Here is a 16,213-nt window from a genome sequence, read left to right as displayed (position 1 = left end):
CAGCAGTCTTATTGACCAAACATCTTAAGTCAGGACCCCTCCCCTAGTCCAATGGTGGCTTCCTTTATCCCTTCAGATGCAGTGAATCAAAGGGCAAAGAGAGGGGGGGGGGTGCCTTTGGATGTCTGCCCCGTCTGTTTATAGTCCTACCCCTCTCTGAGAAACATTTCCAATTGGTTACCAGAAGATAAAATGTCTGTGTAGAATGATGTTCCCTGCTGCTTTTTCCTTACCTTTTTGGGCTTCCTTGTTTCCCTTCCTTCTTGAAGATTCTGGTTACTGTTTAGATACAAAATTAAGCAGAGCACACATTTCTTTGTTTAAGACACACCAGTTTTCCAGTCTCAGTTTGGAACAGGTATGAATAACACAATGCAGTGAAATCATAACTTCACATACATTATAAAAAGATGTATTACTGTTTGCGATGAGAGCATGACTATTTCTAGTTGACTCACAGATTCATTTAGCATCTTAAAGCTAAGCTCGGTGTGCAGATAATAGGTATGCAAGAAGGATAGCTTTGTGAACTGCTGAAGTCCCATAGCATGCTGTGGTCTCCTCCTGAACTCCTCTGGTCATCATGTGGGCTCCATCAAGCAAAATGAGTGAACCTATCTTTCCTACTTTGGGGAGTAACCTAGCAAAGGAAGGATCTAGGATACCATGGTGCCTGGCATGCTATATATAGCTAGATAATCTGAGTACTCCTACATGTCTTACATTCCATCTATTGGTGCTGGGACAATGAGGTGATTCTGAAACCAGGAAGGACAGAGAAGATATCAGCTACAACTGCAAACAATTGGTACTTTTCACCTGTATATAACTTTCTGTTTCTTTGATTCCAAATTTGTTGCTCAGTCTGGTTGAAAATTTTTCTTGAGACTTTTTTTGATGGGGAATTGGAATTTCCATGTAACTATTTTTTCCATGAAATTATTTTTCCCTGGAAATTATCACCTTTCCATCAAAATACTAAACTCTCCTCCTCCCTAAACCGTGGCTGTGGGACTCTGGTGAAGTTCCAGGGCAGTTCAGCAAGAGGAGAGACCATCATGTAATCCACCCTGGGAACCTGGCCCATGGAAGAGATTGGTGGTGTGTAAAAATGAGGCACTTCAGTGGTATTTCCAAGTCGAAATATTAAGTTTTAGCAAGAAGATTTCAGTCTCCACACACAAAAAAAACAAACAAAAAGATCCTTTGTTGATCAGCTCTACACAGTACCCAGCTTGCACTGACAAGAGCAGGATGAAATATACCCCTAACCTCTTACTCTGTAACTCTGGTAGAAATTGCATAATGTAATAGCACAGTAAGAAAGAGGGGTCAAATTAATCCCAAGGGCACCAATTACACCATGGTGGCTTTGGGTCACTGAACACATGAATTAGGTTTTATGGCTCTCTGAGCTCAAGTATTCCCAGTTGTTTCTGGAATGATGTCCCATAGATCACACAGCTCAGTATAAAATTTCCTGCATGCTCCAAACTGGCAGTTTCTATTGATGGGGAAATGCCACCTCATCTCTCTCTCTCTCTCTCTCTTCTCAGCAGGTACGTGCTATTATCCTGAATTACAGTCACACACACATGCAGACACCATGATGATCAGCAGGTATTGAATGGAAGACCTCCAGCACTAAAAGCCTCAGCCCTAACTCCTACCCCTTCAGCTAAAGGAGCGACCTCCTTGCTTGGAAAATATAGGCAATTACATAGTCACTGAAGTCAGTGCTTTCCATTGTGTCTCTGGGTTTTCATACCGGCTAAAATAAATGCCAAAAAGCTTAATTAGCAGAGTAAGCAACTTTACCCCAAACCGACATGCCAAGCCACAGAGCTCCCCTTGCCCAAAGAGGATAGAAAGATTGACACTCCATTCCTCTCACCCCTTCTTTACCAAACAAATAATCTCTCCAGACTGAGATGGTTTTCATCCTGATTCTCTTACAGCAGATTGACAAGTCCCTGTTTGCTGCTCAGATTAGTGAAAAGGAGTGTCCCTGTGTGGGTCATGATTAACCTCCATGTCATTGTATTTATGCAGTGTGTATTTTATTAAACAACTGGAATGACCAGCTGTGAACATCTGTCTCTGTGGACTAAGCCCTTCCTAGAGTGGGTACTGATGTCCATTAAGAAACTGATCTCCATTTATCTTCACTTACTTCATTACAGAGAAGGGACAGGTTTTCTGCACCATCCACCTGCCCGCAGCTCTGTAGCTTCCTGATCTCTGTTCAGAGGAGATGGAAAAGGGAAATCACTCGGAGGCGACTGAGTTCATTCTCTCAGGACTGACAGATCGTCCGGAGCTGCAGGTTCCCCTCTTCGGGGTGTTCCTACTGATTTATGGTATCACCCTTGTAGGGAACGGGGGGATGATCTTTTTAATCATGATTGATCCCCGACTGCACACCCCCATGTACTTTTTCCTCAGTAATTTATCTTTCTGTGACCTCTGCTTTTCCTCAATAATTTCCCCGAAGTTGCTGCTGAATTTCTTAGCGCAGAGGAAAAGCATTTCTTACACTGCCTGCGCTGTGCAAATGAATCTCTCTGTTATTTTTACAGATGTTGAGTGCCTCTTGCTAGCTGTGATGGCATATGACCGTTATGTGGCCATCTGTAACCCGCTGCTCTATAAGGTCACCATGTCCAGGCAGCTTTGTAAAAGGCTGGTGGCTGGGGTGTACGCTGTGGGGCTGTTGGAGTCAGTGATACAAACATGTTTTACATTTCAGCTGTCATTCTGCAGCTCCAACATCATCAATCATTTCTTCTGTGACATCCCACCACTGTTGGTGCTCTCCTGTTCTGACACCCGCATCAATGAGATTGTGATCTTTGCTTTCACATGCTGCATTACAGTGAGCAGTTTTGTCACTATCCTCCTCTCCTATGTTTATATCATCTCCACCATCCTGCAGATCCGCTCTGCTGAGGGCTGGCGCAAAGCCTTCTCCACCTGCTCTTTCCACTTGACTGCTGTGATCCTGCTTTTTGGCACCCTCCTCTTCATGTATTTACGTCCCACCTCCAGCTATTCCATGGACACAGATAAAGTGGCCTCAGCATTTTACATGGTTGTGATCCCCATGTTGAACCCCCTCATCTACAGTTTGAGGAACACGGAGGTGAAGGACGCCCTGAGGAGAGCAATGAATAAACCCCCGAACCAATTTTTGAATCTGTTTAACTCTGTACTGATTTAGTGACAGGGAGTGGAAACAGGTGAATTCAATTTCCAGCCCATTGCAATGTATTTTCACAGACCCCATGGTTGTATTCTTGTTATTATTAATTTGTTTGTATTCCAACAAGGTCTGCAGGCCCCAACTGAGATCAGTGGACAAAACACTGGAAGCATCACAAGCCAGAGAGAATGATTCTATAGGCTGGTGGACTAGACGGTGAGATGCTCAACTTCTTGTCTTTGTTCCAATGGTTATTTAATTAGTTAGCCACAGTAGAACAAAGATTGAGAGCAACCTAGATTGGAAGAGCACATCACTCAGGGGCTGGGATGCTTTCTGGAAATGCAGGAAACCCAAATGCATAGTGTGACATGTTCGGTCACCTGATGTGCTGAAATTACCTCTGATCCCGTTTACCCTGCCAGCCTGGGCCTCCAGAACCCTGCCTTGCTGAGCCAGATACGCTAGCCTGCTGCAACACAGACCGAGGGTCTAGGCTCCAGCCTGAAAGCTGCAGATCTAGACTGAACTGAGCTCAGTAAGATACATGTCTCCAGGACGCAAACACCCAGCTCCCAATGGGATCTAAACCCCAAATAAATCCATTTTAATCTGTATAAAGCTTATACAGGGTAACACGATAAATGTTCGCCCTCTATATCCCTGCAAGAGAGCTATACACAGCTGTTTGCGCCCCCCCCCACCCCAGGTAATAATTACTTACACTGAGTTTATAAATAAACAAAAGTAATTTTATTAAGTATAAAAAGTAGGATTTAAATGGTTTTAAGTAATAACAGACAGAACAAAGTAAGTCACAAAACAAAATAAAACAAAACATGCAAGGCTAAGCTTAATACAGTCAGAAATTCGTTATAAATGTTAACTTCTCACTCCAGTTGGTACTTCAGGTAAAATCCTTCTCAGGTCTGATGCCTTTTCTGACCTTGGCTCAGCCTGTTCTCCCCCAGCCCTGTGGTTACAGTCCTTTAGTTTCCAGGTATTTCTGTGGGTTGGGGAGCCTGTCTCTTAAGCCAGCTTGAGACACTCATTGTTTCATAGAATATCAGGGTTGAAGGGACCTCAGGAGGTCATCTAGTCTGCTCAAAGCAGGGCCAATCCCCAGACAGATTTTTGTCCCAGATTCCTAAATGGCCCCTTTAAGGATTGAACTCACAATCCTGGTTTTAATAGGTCAATGCTCAAACCACTGAGCTATCCCTCCCTGCAATTTATGTAGAGCTTCCTGAAGGCAGAAATTGGTAGGCAGACTATATTGCTAAGCCTAGGCACTGGCACGGGCAACAGAGATGAAAAGAGAAAAGGGTTTTTGTCAGTCCTGAATCAAGCACGGGCAACATAGAATTTTAGAGTGATTACAAATACCAACCAGCTGATTTGGAAGAGAAATTGCCAAAATATTTGTTGATTTATAAACCTTCAATCCCAATAAAAAAGGATTCGGCTGCACTCTGGCTATTGTGGGAAACCTGTAATGAGGCGTTCCTCCAGCTGGCAAACGGCCGAGCAGAAGATACTACACTGTGTGAAAAGCTCGGAGCGAGTGAGCAAGACGCAGATAAATGGAAGTATTGACTACAGGGGTCCACGGCCAATTGGACATGCTTAAGGACACCCTACAGGAACTAAAAGTGAGGGAAAAGGGATTACTGGAACAGGTAGAGGAAAAAGATAAAATATCAAGAGAAAATCAAGTCCTACAGGGCATGGTGAAGAAATTAAAGCTAGAACAGGGCAGAGCACCTGCAAGCATAACCGCTGTGAATCAATTATCAAGCAGCTTAAGCAGAAGCTAGGCTTCGCAACCCGCCAGGTTGCAGCAGTCGCAGCAGGAGAATGGGATCAAACCTTGCCCAGAGGAAACCCGGACTGGGAGGAGGAAATATAGGACCTCAGGGAAACTTGGGAGAGGAATATATGGGATAATGCGCAGGAATGTAGGCATGATGAGCTCACTCCCATAGCCCTGGTAGCAGCGATCCAACGCACCACCGAAATGACTCCCGTAGATGGTGAGGGTAGCATGACCGTTACCACAGTTCCAGTATCGGCCACCGATTTAAAGGCGATGGCTGGACATTTGGGGACCCAGAAGCGAGACGCCTTTTCTAGTTGGTGTAGCAACACATTTTTACTTGCAGCAAGGGAAGGGCTAACTGCCTTGGAAGTCCATTGACTCATGGGGGTATGTGCGGCCCCGGAAATTAGAGCCACTCTGGATAGATTGGTTGTTACTGAGGACGTCGGTATCCTGGGTCTAACGGCAACATTTGGGGAACAGATAGGCAGGTGTAACTTTATAGCACAAGTTGTAGCCTCCATCCAGGAGCCTAATGAAGACCCCGAGAATTATTCAACTGGACGGGCTCTGATGCAAGTAACGGCTGGTCTGGTAACAGTTGACGGTGCCACCCCCATAGATGAGCTACCATTTAGCATCCAGTCCTTAAGGGATTGCGCTGCCTCTTTGGCCTCCTATTACACTGGTAAACTTGCATTTTGGCAGAATAACTAGCCAGCTAACCTAGAGGAGCTAAGGGGACTGGTCCAACAAATAACCACTCACTCTGGACCACAACCCACTACAGTAACGCCTCACTTAACGTTGTAGTTATGTTCCTGGAAAATGCGACTTTAAGTGAAACAATGTTAAGAGAATCCTATTTCTCCATAAGAATGAATGTAAATGGGGGGGTTAGGTTCCAGAGAAATTTTTTTTGCCACTATATTATAGTACTATAGTTGGGAGGTGCCCCCGCCTTATCCCACACAGACACAGCCACTGGCACTGGAGACAATGAGGCAGGCCAGGAGGCTGAAGGTGCTGTAGGCTAGGAGAAGCACATTGCACAGCAGCAGCAGCAGCTTCCCCTACTCTGCAAGCGCCAGGGGCAGAGGGGCTCAACCCTCGGCCTGCCCATTCCACCCCTTCCCCCAAGCCGCCACCCTTAACCTGCTTCTTCTTCCCCCCTTCCCCTTTACTCCGCACGCAGAGTCCTCACTCCTCCCGCTTCCCGAACGCCACAAGCCAGCTGATTGCCACAGGCAGGAGGCAGGGGAGGGAGGGGGGGAGGCATGCTGCATCCTCGCTCTTCCCCCCTCCCTCCTGCCCATGGCAATCAGCTGGTTTGCGGCATTGAGGAGGGAGGGGGAGTCTGCACACTGAGTCCTCGCTCCTCCCCCCTCCCTCCTGAATGCCACAAGCCAGCTGATTGCCGCAGACAGGAGGTAGGAGGAGGAGGGGGAAAGCACTTATCCGCGGGGTCTGCCAGCGGGCGGGAGGTGCTGGAGTGGGTGTAGAGGAGCTGATGGGGGGCTGCCAGCTGTGGACAAAGCAGGCAGCCAAACGACGTTATAGTGAAGCATTGCACAACTTTCAATGGAGCATGTTCTGTAATTGAGCAGGGACATACGATCGAAACAACATTAAATGAAAGGCTGTTAAGTGGGGAGTTAATGTACTAGCAAAAGGAGGAGAAAGGCCAATTGCAGCATTATCAGCCCGGCAAAATGAGGAATGGCGCCAGAAATTCCCCTTGGTCTGGACTCAAAAGAAAACAGGCTGTGGTAAAATCAATGCCTGTGTAAAAATTGTTGCGGACTTAGTGCCTCCCCAAAAACAATATTTTTATCCAAAGGAGGTGGAGGCCCAATTGGTACAAACTATCCAGGAGCTGGAATAGCAGGGAGGAATCAGAAAAACAAAGTCACCCTTCAACTCCCCTGTATGGCTGGTAGTAAAAGCAGATGACTAGTCCTGGTGCCTAACGACGGCCTACAGAAGGCTGAACACAGGTACAATACCTATGGCTCCTATTGTGGCGGACTTGACACAGGTTATACAAAAGGTCCAAGCCACATCGAAATATTTATCAGTAATCGATTTATCCAATTGTTTCTTTGCTATTCCCCTAAACCCCGACTCACAGGATCCGTTTGCCTTTACAATAAAAGAACAGCAGTGGACTTTTTGTCGATTGCCCCAAGGGTATCACAACAGTCTGGCAATCGCACACCGGCAAGTGATAGATATGCTGGATAGACTGAGTCCACAAGATAGACCATTTGTGTTTTTATATGTGGATATTTTAGCCTTTGGGGAAACTGAGGCACAGACTCAGATGATAACTGAAAAAGGGTTAGCATTAATCCAGTAAAACCAGGATTTAGGATAGTCTTGGATAAGGATCGACTGGTGCAGCCACAAGTCAAATATTTGGGTATAATTACTGGAAAGAAAGAAGGTAAATAGACCAGCGCCAGGTGAGAGCCTACTAGAAATGCCAGCTCCTACGGACGCCCACTCCTTGAGAGTACTATTGGGAGGCTTTAACTTTCTCAGATCACACATTGAGAAGTATACTGAAATAACGCACCCCTTGTGGCGATTACTAAAGACAAAGGCAAATTGGGAGTGGGGAGTAGAGCAGGATGCTGCTTTAAGGCTTTTAAAGTAAAAGGCTTCACAGCTCCAGCACTGTGTTTTCCCGATGAGTCACAGCCTTTTGTTATTTGATTGTCTGCCAAACAATACAGCTTTGGCTGCTACGCTACTACAAAATAATGAGGATGGAAAACTGGTTCCAGTAGCATATGAATCCAGGAAGCTACAAGGAGCTGAGATAAATATTGATCCCTGGGAATGCGAATGCCTGGTAGCCATCCGGGCAGTGCAAATCATTTGAACCAATCACAGGAATAGCTCCAGTCACTATTCAAAGCACCCAAACTAAACTAAAATACATTTTGTCAGGGAAACTGATGGGAAGGAAAGTCTCTAATACTTGAATGGCACAATGGATGCTGATTTTAATTAACAGAGGGGTAACCACGAAAACTCTATCCAAAACAGATATGTTAACACATGCTTTAATTGAAAAAGGAAACTGGTTACTCTGGAACAAAGAATTGCTCTAGTGGAGGCACCCCCACTAGACAAATTGGATACGATAGGACAAGAGAAGCATATTTGGTTCACTGATGGAAGTGCAATGGTAAAAAATGGAAAAGGTGTGTAAAATATGCAGTAATCAATTTAGACAAGGAGATTATTCAGGGCCAGCTGGATCACAGGTCAGCCCAACATGCTGAATAACATTCAATTTATCAGATTCTGAAACTATATGAGGACTCCCCACGGCCAGTGTATATTTACGCCGATAGTGATTTTTGCGTAAAGGGAATTCAGTTCTGGATGCAGGACTGGTAAAGAAATGGGTGGAAGGCAGCGGATGGTAAAGTTATTGCATACTTAGATGAGTGGGAATGGATTTACCAGCGGGTAACAGAATCCTAAGCAATTGAAAATCGAGCTTGTGAAAGCCCACAACAAGGGAACAGGCAAGGAACCCATTTGGAATAGTCGGGTGGATACAATAGCCCAACAACACAGTATAGCAATTGTAACTAGAAGCCAAGTTAAAAGCATCCCTAGTGATGTCCCCGAACCAATGGGTGCTGCTATAAATCACCGAATTCCAGGAAAAGTGGAAAGGCAAGAACTGATTAATGTAGCCCATCAGTTCATGCAAGAGTGGGTAAAAGGAACCTTAAATAGGTTAAGACAGGTTACAGAATGGAAAAAGATGGAAGATGATGTTAGAATATGGGTAAGGAATTGCATTCGGTGTGCACAGGATAGAGCACGACCCCCTCACTGGCAACCCATGATGCACCAACAGAGGCTCGGGCCCTGGCATAGGGTTCAGATTGATTGTATTGACAAGTTACCAAGAAGTAAAGATACATGTTAGTAATAATTGATTCCTTTTCAGGATGGGTAGAAACATTTCCTACTAAAACTAATAGCACCAAGGTGGTAGCGAAGAAGTTTTTTAATGAGGTGGTGTGGTGTGTAGATATGGTAGGTATGAGTCAGCAGTGTGACCTTGTTGCCAAGAAGGCTAACGGCATTTTGGGCTGTATAAGTAGGGGCATTGCCAGCAGATCGAGGGATGTGATCATTCCCCTCTGTTCGACATTGGTGAGGCCTCATCTGGAGTACTGTGTCCAGTTTTGGGCCCCACACTACAAGAAAGATGTGGAAACATTGGAAAGAGTCCAGCGGAGGGCAACAAAAATGATTAGGGGACTGGAGGACATGACTTATGAGGAGAGGCTGAGGGAACCGGGATTGTTTAGTCTGCAGAAGAGAAGAATCGGGGGGATTTGATAACTGCTTTGAACTACCTGAAAGGGGGTTCCAAAGAGAATGGATCTAGACTGTTCTCAGTGGTACCTGATGACAGAACAAGGAGCAATGGTCTCAAGTTGCAGTGGGGGAGATTTAGGTTGGACATTAGGAAAAACTTTTTCACTAGGAGGGTGGTGAAGCACTGGACTGGGTTACCTAGAGAGGTGATGGAATCTCCTTCCTTAGAGGTTTTTAAGGTCAGGCTTGACAAAGCCCTGCCTGGGATGATTTAGTTGGGAATTGGTCCTGCTTTGAGCAGGGGGTTGGACTAGATGACCGCCTGAGGTCCCTTCCAACCCTGATATTCTATGATTCAATGATTCTACCCCTGTAACAACAGATTCTGATAATGGGATGGGGGCTTTGTTAGAGAAATTTTTTCATCAATGTTACAAGCTTTAGGAATCAAACAAAAATGTCATATATCATATCGACCCCAATCCTTGGGTCAGGTAGAGTGCATGAACCGAACCATTAAGGAAGCACTGCGGAAAGTATTAAATTCTACAGGAAAAGATTGGCCAGACAAGCTGCCTCTCATTTTAGCAGCTATCCACAGCAGCAACAGACTGAAAACCAAAATCTAGCCATTTCAAATTATGTTTGGACACTCAAAGACCTTATGATTGACCCTAGCCACCTAACACAAGATCAGGGAGAAATCCCTAATGTAACACACCATGAATATTTACAGTGGCTTCAGCAGCTGCAAGAAGACAAAACCACTCTCTAATATAGGGCCAATCAAGCTATGGAACAAATGAATCAAAAAATCCATGCACAAAAGCATACTGAAACAGCCCTATGGGAAACAGGGGATCAAGTTATGTACTTCAAATTGGGGAAGAGGGGCCACTCACTGGAATCAAAATGGACAGGACCCTATTCCATAGTGGACCGCTTCAGCCCAATGGTATACAGTATTGAGTGAGAAGGATGGAAAATTAAATGGGTACATGTCTTACAGATTAAACTTTTTGCATGAATAATAATGTCTTGGACTTTTTACAGGAAAGGACTCCTGGGATTTGGAACATAAGGTGCTGCTCGACCACTACTACCCTCCAAATCCATGAAACCTCAGTATCAAGTTTGGCAGTCCCTGTTCTTGGGGGCCTTTATCTCCCAGATATTAAAAAATATCTTGGGAGAGCCCACTGCAATCTCTCCCCTGGTCAATCATCATTCCCCCCTAAATAATTAATCTTGGATCCCCATCAGGGAAGCAGGAATCCTCTTAGAATGGTATGATAAAAATACAAATTGAATTCTGAGGCCACTAGGAAATACCAATATTTATGCCTGGGATGGGGAAGTGGGACTTAAGGTTCACCTTACAAACACCCCAGGAGTACCAAGCCACTGGGAAATAGGGGTTAAAGTAGAGGGTCGCTATGGGGATACCACCTGGAGTTCCAGCTACCCATGATTACCATATCAGTGGGATGAGCCTCTTAAGACAGGGACAATACTAACTGTCACAGTAGCATATTGTCCAATATCGAACGGAGATTCAAACTTTTGGTCCCCAGATACGCGTACTAAGTCTTGGACCAAAGTTGTTGCTTTCAAAAGAAGCACCCCGATAAGGATAAAGAAACCCAGACTGGTTGTAACTCAGAGTGACCCCATAAAGGTCCTCCTGAATCCTTTGTTAGTAGACATTAAAATTAATATGGACTGGACCCAGCTGAATGTGTCAAGAGTGGAGCTAAACTGTTTGCCCTTCTCTCTGCCTATTTTAAAAGCCTGGATGGAAACATACCAAAGCCCCTATGGTCGGACCAAATGAGATATAGTAGACACTGTATTAGGAGGGGTTGGTTTTGGAATCAGGGATTATGAATACGGTAGATTTAGAGATAATCAGAAATAAATTGAGCGCTTTATCACAATTACAGGACAGTCTCCTACACAAGCAGGCAGATGCTAATGTGGATTTAGTACAAATAGGCCTAGGCAATCTGAAAGTGACATGGAATCTGTGGAAATGGTTAAACACCACCACCTTGCTGCTGTACAAGGAACAGCTGGAATTGGGAACCTGCCTTAGCCATGGGGTGCACTGAGATGCAAATTCTTTGTTTAGCATCACTCGAAAATGAAATGTTCTGGGTAATATCAGGAAATGTTAAAGTACTGGAACACCTTTTAAAAGAATGGAAAATCTCTTAGAGGGGGAGGGATAGCTCAGTGGTCTGAGCATTGGCCTGTTAAACCCAGGGTTGTGAGCTCAATCCTTGAGGGGGCCATTTAGGAAACTCGGGTAAAAATCTGTCTGGGGATTGGTCCTGCTTCGAGTAGGGGGTTGGACTAGATGACCTTCTGAGGTCCCTTCCAATTCTATGATGCCTATAAGCATGAATGGATACAATATATCTCCAGCATGATTAAGTCTGAACTGGTACTAGGAGAAATTATTGTCAAAATTGCCCATCAGCAATCTGTGGAGGCAGGGCTATGGAAAGTCAGTCCAAAGCTGGAATGCAACTTGTGCCTAAGTTAACAATCAATGTGAAATTCAGAGCAAAGTATTATCCCCACATGGTTTCAGCACTCTTACTGACCAAACTTCTTAGGTCAGGACACCTCCCCCAGTCCAATGGCTGCTTCCTTTATCCCTTCAGATGCAGTGAATCAATAGGCAGAGAGAGAGAGAGGGAGAGTAAGTGATGTCTTTTTATAATCCGATCCTCCTTATGAGAAACATTTCCACCTGGTTACCTGGAGACAAAATATCTATGTGCAAGGATGTTTCCTTGCTGCTTTTTCCTCACCTTTTTTATCAGGACAATACTGATCAGCAAATTATGAGTTTTCAAATGATACATTATAAGACATACATTAAAAGTGATTTCCATTAAGTTTTAGCATTTGTTTGGGGAGAGGTATTGGAAACCATTCAGGCCAGATCTTTGCTCTCTGATATAGTTTTGGCTTTTCAGAGTACTCCCATTGACTCATAAGTAGCAAGCAGCACTAGGTTTGGTGGGGGTGCTAAGTGTTTTGAAGGATAAAGACCTTATTTGCAAGCTCTTTGAAGTAGGGATCTCTCTGCAAATTCCAAAGCTATGTGTTATTGTCCTGCAGAGCATGTAAAAACATAATAAGTCAGTCTACTCTGAGTTTTTGAGTTGGTGACACACACAATGTGAAACCAGGAGAACTTTGCCTGTTTCTACAGGGCTCTGATGCACTTGCACTGTGGGGGTCCTAAACACCCATTTAAATACCCATCACCAACCACTTGATGTTTTACTTCCCTTCGTATTTTCAGTGTTGTCACTTGTTTGTGTGTGGCTTTGTTTTGCTGTCTTCTTCTTCCTCCATACCTATGAACTTTTAAAAATGTATATTATATCTAGGTTTAGTATGCACAATAAATGACCTCGATATTTGTGCTGCATGTAACGTTCAATCTGAACATGGATTTCCTGTTTTACAGAGAAGCACCAAATTAACAATGGAGGGCAGATGGCTGTGGTCTCCTCCTGAGCTCCTCTGATCATCATATGGTCTCCATCAAGCACAATGAGTGAACCTATCCTACCTACTTTGGGGAATAACCTAGCAAGGGAAGGACATAGAATACCATGGTGATTGGCATGCGATAGATAGATAGATAGATAGATAGATAGATAGATAGATAGATAGATAGATAGATAGATAGATAGATAGATAGATAATCTGGAGAACTCTTACATGTCTTACAGGTTATACATTTCACCTATTGGGGTTGGGACAATGAGTTGATTCTGAAACAATCAGTATGTTTCAGTAAAAGCAGCAAAGAATCCTGTGGCACTTTATAGACTAACAGACGTTTTGCAGCATGAGCTTTCGTGGGTGAATGCCCACCTTCGTTTCAGGTGTATCTAACTTTCTGTTCCTTTGATACCAGACTTGTTGCTAAGACTGGTTGAAATTTTTTTGAGAAGTTTTTTTGATTGGAAATTGGATTTTCAATTGAACTATTTTTTCCATGAAATTATCTTTTCCCTGCAAATTATAAGATTTCCATTAAAAAGGCCAAACTCCCCTCCTCCCTAAACCGTGGCTGTAGGACTCTGGTGATGTTCCAGGGCAGTTCAGCAAGAGAAGAGACCATCATGGATCATGGGGGATGTAATCCAGCCTAGGAGCCTGGCCCATTCAAGAGATTGCTGGTGTGTGGTATGTGATGCACCCCCGTGTTATTTCCAAGGAAAAAAGCTTTCAGTCTCCACAAACAAATCCCCTTTGTGGATCATTTCTATGCAGTACCCGGCTTGCAATGAAAGCAGCAGGATGAAATATACCCCTAACCTGTAACTCTGGTCGAAATTACATCATTTAATAATACAGTAGGAAAGAGTGGGCTGAATTAATCCCCAGGGCATGAAATACACCAAGGTGGATTTGGTTCACTGAACCCATTAATTAGTTGTTAGAGCTCTCTGAGCTCAGGTATTCCCAATTGCTTCAGGAATCATGTCTCATAGATCATAAATCTCACTATAAAACTTCCCAAATGCTCCAAACTGGCAGTTTCTGACAATGAGGAAACGCCACCACATCTCTCTCTCTCTTCTCAGCAGGTACGTGCGATTGTCCTGAACTACAGTCTCAGAAACACGCAGACACGATGGTGATCAGCAGGTATTGAATTCAAGACCTCCAGCATTAAAAGCCTCAGCCCCAACTTCTACCCCTTTGGCTAACCGAGTGTCTTGCTTGTTTGGAAAAATAGCCAATTACATATTCACCGAAGCCAGTGCTTTCCAGTGTGTCTCTGGGTTTTCATACGGGCTAAAGTAAATGCCAAAAAGCTTAATTAGCACATCAACAACTTTACCCGAAACCGACCTGCCATGCCACAGAACACACCTTGCTCAAAGAGGGTGGAAAGATTGACACTCCTGTTCTCTCACCCCTTCTTTAGCTAACAGATAATCTTTTCAGACTAAGATGGTTTTCACCCTGATTGTCTTACAGCAGAGTCACAAGTCACTGTTTGCTGCTCAGATTAGTGAACAGGAGTGTCCCTCTGTGGGGTTTGATTAACCTGCGTGTCATTCTATTTACGCAGTGTGTATTTTATCAAACAACTGAAATGACCAGCTGTGAACATCTGCCTCTGTGGACTAAGCCATTTCCTGAACAGGTACTGACGTCCTTTGAGAAACTGATCTCCATTTATCTTCACTTACTTCATTACAGAGAAGGGACAGGTTTTCTGCACCATCCACCTGCCCACATCTCTGCAGCTGCCTGATCTGAGTTCAGAGGAGATGGAAAAGGGAAATCACTCGGAGGCGACTGAGTTCATTCTCTCAGGACTGACAGATCATCCGGAGCTGCAGGTTCCACTGTTTGGGGTGTTCCTACTGATTTATGGTATCACCCTGTTGGGGAATGGGGGGATGATCTTGTTAATCATGATTGATCCCCGACTCCACACCCCCATGTACTTTTTCCTCAGTAATTTGTCTTTCTGTGACCTCTGCTTATCCTCGATAATTTCCCCTAAGATGCTGCTGAATATCTTAGCAGAGAGGAAAAGCATTTCTTACTCTGCCTGCGCTGTGCAATTGTATCTCTTTGTCGCTTTTTCAGATGTTGAGTGTCTCTTGCTGGCTGTGATGGCATATGACCGTTACATGGCCATCTGTAAGCCGCTGCACTATACGGTCACCATGTCCAGGCAGCTTTGTAAACAGCTGGTGGCTGGGGTGTTTGCTGTGGGATTGGTGGATTCAATTATATACACGTGTTTTACATTTCGGCTGTCATACTGCAGCTCCAACATCATCAATCATTTCTTCTGTGATATCCCTCCACTGCTGGCGCTCTCCTGTTCTGACACCCACATCAATGAGATTGTGATGTTTACTTTAGTGTGCTGCATTATAGTGAGCAGCCTTGTAACTGTCCTCATCTCCTATGTCTATATCACCTCCACCATCCTGCAGATCCGCTCCGCCGAGGGGAGGCGCAAAGCCTTCTCCACCTGCTCTTTCCACTTGACTGCTGTGATCCTGCTTTTTGGCACCTTCCTCTTTACGTATTTGCGTCCCACCTCCAGCTATTCCATGGACACAGACAAAGTAGCCTCAGTGTTTTACACAGTGGTGATCCCCATGTTGAACCCCCTCATCTACAGCCTGAGGAACACGGAGGTGAAGGACGCCCTGAGGAAAACAATGAATAAACTAACCAATTCCTGAATCTGTTTAACTCTGTACTGGTTTAGTGATGGGGAGTGGAAACAGGTGAATTCAATTCCCAGACAGTTGCAATATAATTTAACACAGCCCGTGGGAGTATTGTTCATCATTGTATTGTTATTATTATTAATTTGTTTGTATTCCAACAAGGTCTGCAGGCCACAACTCAGATGAGTGGACAAATCACAGGAAGCATCACAGGTCCAGAAAAAGAGAATAATTTACAAGCTAGTGGCTAGGGGCAGCCACCTAGAGTGTGAGATGCTCAACTTCACGTCTCTGATCCAGTGGTTATTTAATTGGTTATCCACAGTAGAACAATTTGAAAGAGAGATTGAGAGCAACTGGATTGCAATAGCACATCCCTCAGGGACATATCCATGTGCATAGTGTGACAGGTTTGACACAGACACCCCTATTGGGACTGTTACCTAATGTGCTGAAATTGCCTCTGATCCTGTTTTCCCTGCCAGCCTGGGCCTCCAGACCCCTACCTTGCTGAGCCAGACACACTAGCCTGCTGCAACACAGACCCAGGGTCTGGACCACACCCCCAAAACTGCAGATCTAGACTGAAACAAGCTCAGCAGG

General features: G+C 44.5%; 2 protein-coding genes across 4 annotated transcripts; both read left to right on the top strand.

Moving 5' to 3' along the window:
• Positions 1-2,254: 2,254 nt before the first annotated feature.
• Positions 2,255-3,220, top strand: LOC123369216 (olfactory receptor 1019-like). The gene has a single exon (XM_045014572.1). The coding sequence runs from the start codon at positions 2,255-2,257 to the stop codon at positions 3,218-3,220; it is 966 nt and encodes a 321-aa protein (XP_044870507.1).
• A 7,000-nt stretch (positions 3,221-10,220) lies between these two features.
• LOC123369552 (olfactory receptor 1019-like) lies at positions 10,221-15,622 on the top strand. 3 transcript variants are annotated; one of them, XM_045015257.1, is made up of 2 exons: positions 10,221-10,244; positions 14,696-15,622. In XM_045015257.1, exons 1-2 carry the CDS (start codon positions 10,221-10,223, stop codon positions 15,620-15,622), a joined length of 951 nt encoding a protein of 316 aa, XP_044871192.1. The 3 variants fall into 3 exon arrangements, with proteins under 3 accessions (XP_044871192.1, XP_044871191.1, XP_044871193.1); XM_045015256.1 differs by lacking the exon at positions 10,221-10,244 and adding an exon at positions 13,927-13,942 and having other exon boundaries at positions 14,682-15,622; XM_045015258.1 differs by lacking the exon at positions 10,221-10,244 and having other exon boundaries at positions 14,657-15,622.
• The last annotated feature ends 591 nt before the right edge of the window (positions 15,623-16,213 follow it).

This window comes from Mauremys mutica, chromosome 4 (assembly GCF_020497125.1).
Source record: "Mauremys mutica isolate MM-2020 ecotype Southern chromosome 4, ASM2049712v1, whole genome shotgun sequence".
In the NCBI taxonomy this organism is placed as follows: domain Eukaryota; kingdom Metazoa; phylum Chordata; order Testudines; family Geoemydidae; genus Mauremys; species Mauremys mutica.
This window is presented reverse-complemented; position numbering and strand designations above follow the sequence as displayed.

Excerpts from the sequence above, each read along its gene's own strand:
- LOC123369216 (XM_045014572.1), top strand. The coding sequence starts at position 2,255 with ATGGAAAAGGGAAATCACTCGGAGGCGACTGAGTTCATTCTCTCAGGA.